Genomic DNA, 399 nt, shown 5'->3' on the forward strand with positions numbered 1-399 from the left:
ATGCAGTCCCTCCACTCATGTTTCCCGTCGATATCGATCAAAACCTGAGGAGGAAAAAGCTCCCTCAGCGCCCGCCGCGGCCCCACGGGCTCACCCCGGCCAGCCCAAACTCACCGTCAGCCTCCTCTTCACGTAGCGGATCACCAGGAAGGTGTCATGGTTGAGGTTGCGCACCATGGCCGTGCAGCCCCCCAGCTCCGTGGGTCGCCCATCCCGGTCGTGGTCGTAGGTGAGAGAACCGTTGTTCACCATGGCCGAGATGTAGGGGAAGACGCGCTGTGAGGGGAAAAGGGGCCGGTGGTGATTTTCTGCCGCGACAGATCACAGACTCACAGAATGTCAGGGGGTGGAAGGGACCTCTGAAGCTCATCAAATCCCACCTTCATGCCAGACAACGCA

The 399-nt window shown here is 60.4% G+C and overlaps 1 protein-coding gene across 1 annotated transcript in view; it reads right to left on the reverse strand.

The window, feature by feature from the left end:
- LOC104279006 (VIP36-like protein) overlaps positions 1–399 on the reverse strand; it is a gene marked incomplete at both ends in the record, with an annotated part of 3,818 nt that overhangs the window by 878 nt on the left and 2,541 nt on the right. Inside the window, 2 exons of the mRNA XM_009876149.1 lie at positions 5–44; positions 115–276. Coding sequence (XP_009874451.1) covers positions 5–44; positions 115–276 — 202 coding nt within the window. The remainder of the gene's footprint in view (positions 1–4; positions 45–114; positions 277–399) is intronic.

Source organism: Apaloderma vittatum, unplaced genomic scaffold (genome assembly GCF_000703405.1).
Source record: "Apaloderma vittatum isolate BGI_N311 unplaced genomic scaffold, ASM70340v1 scaffold34639, whole genome shotgun sequence".
Classification (NCBI taxonomy): Eukaryota; Metazoa; Chordata; class Aves; order Trogoniformes; family Trogonidae; genus Apaloderma; species Apaloderma vittatum.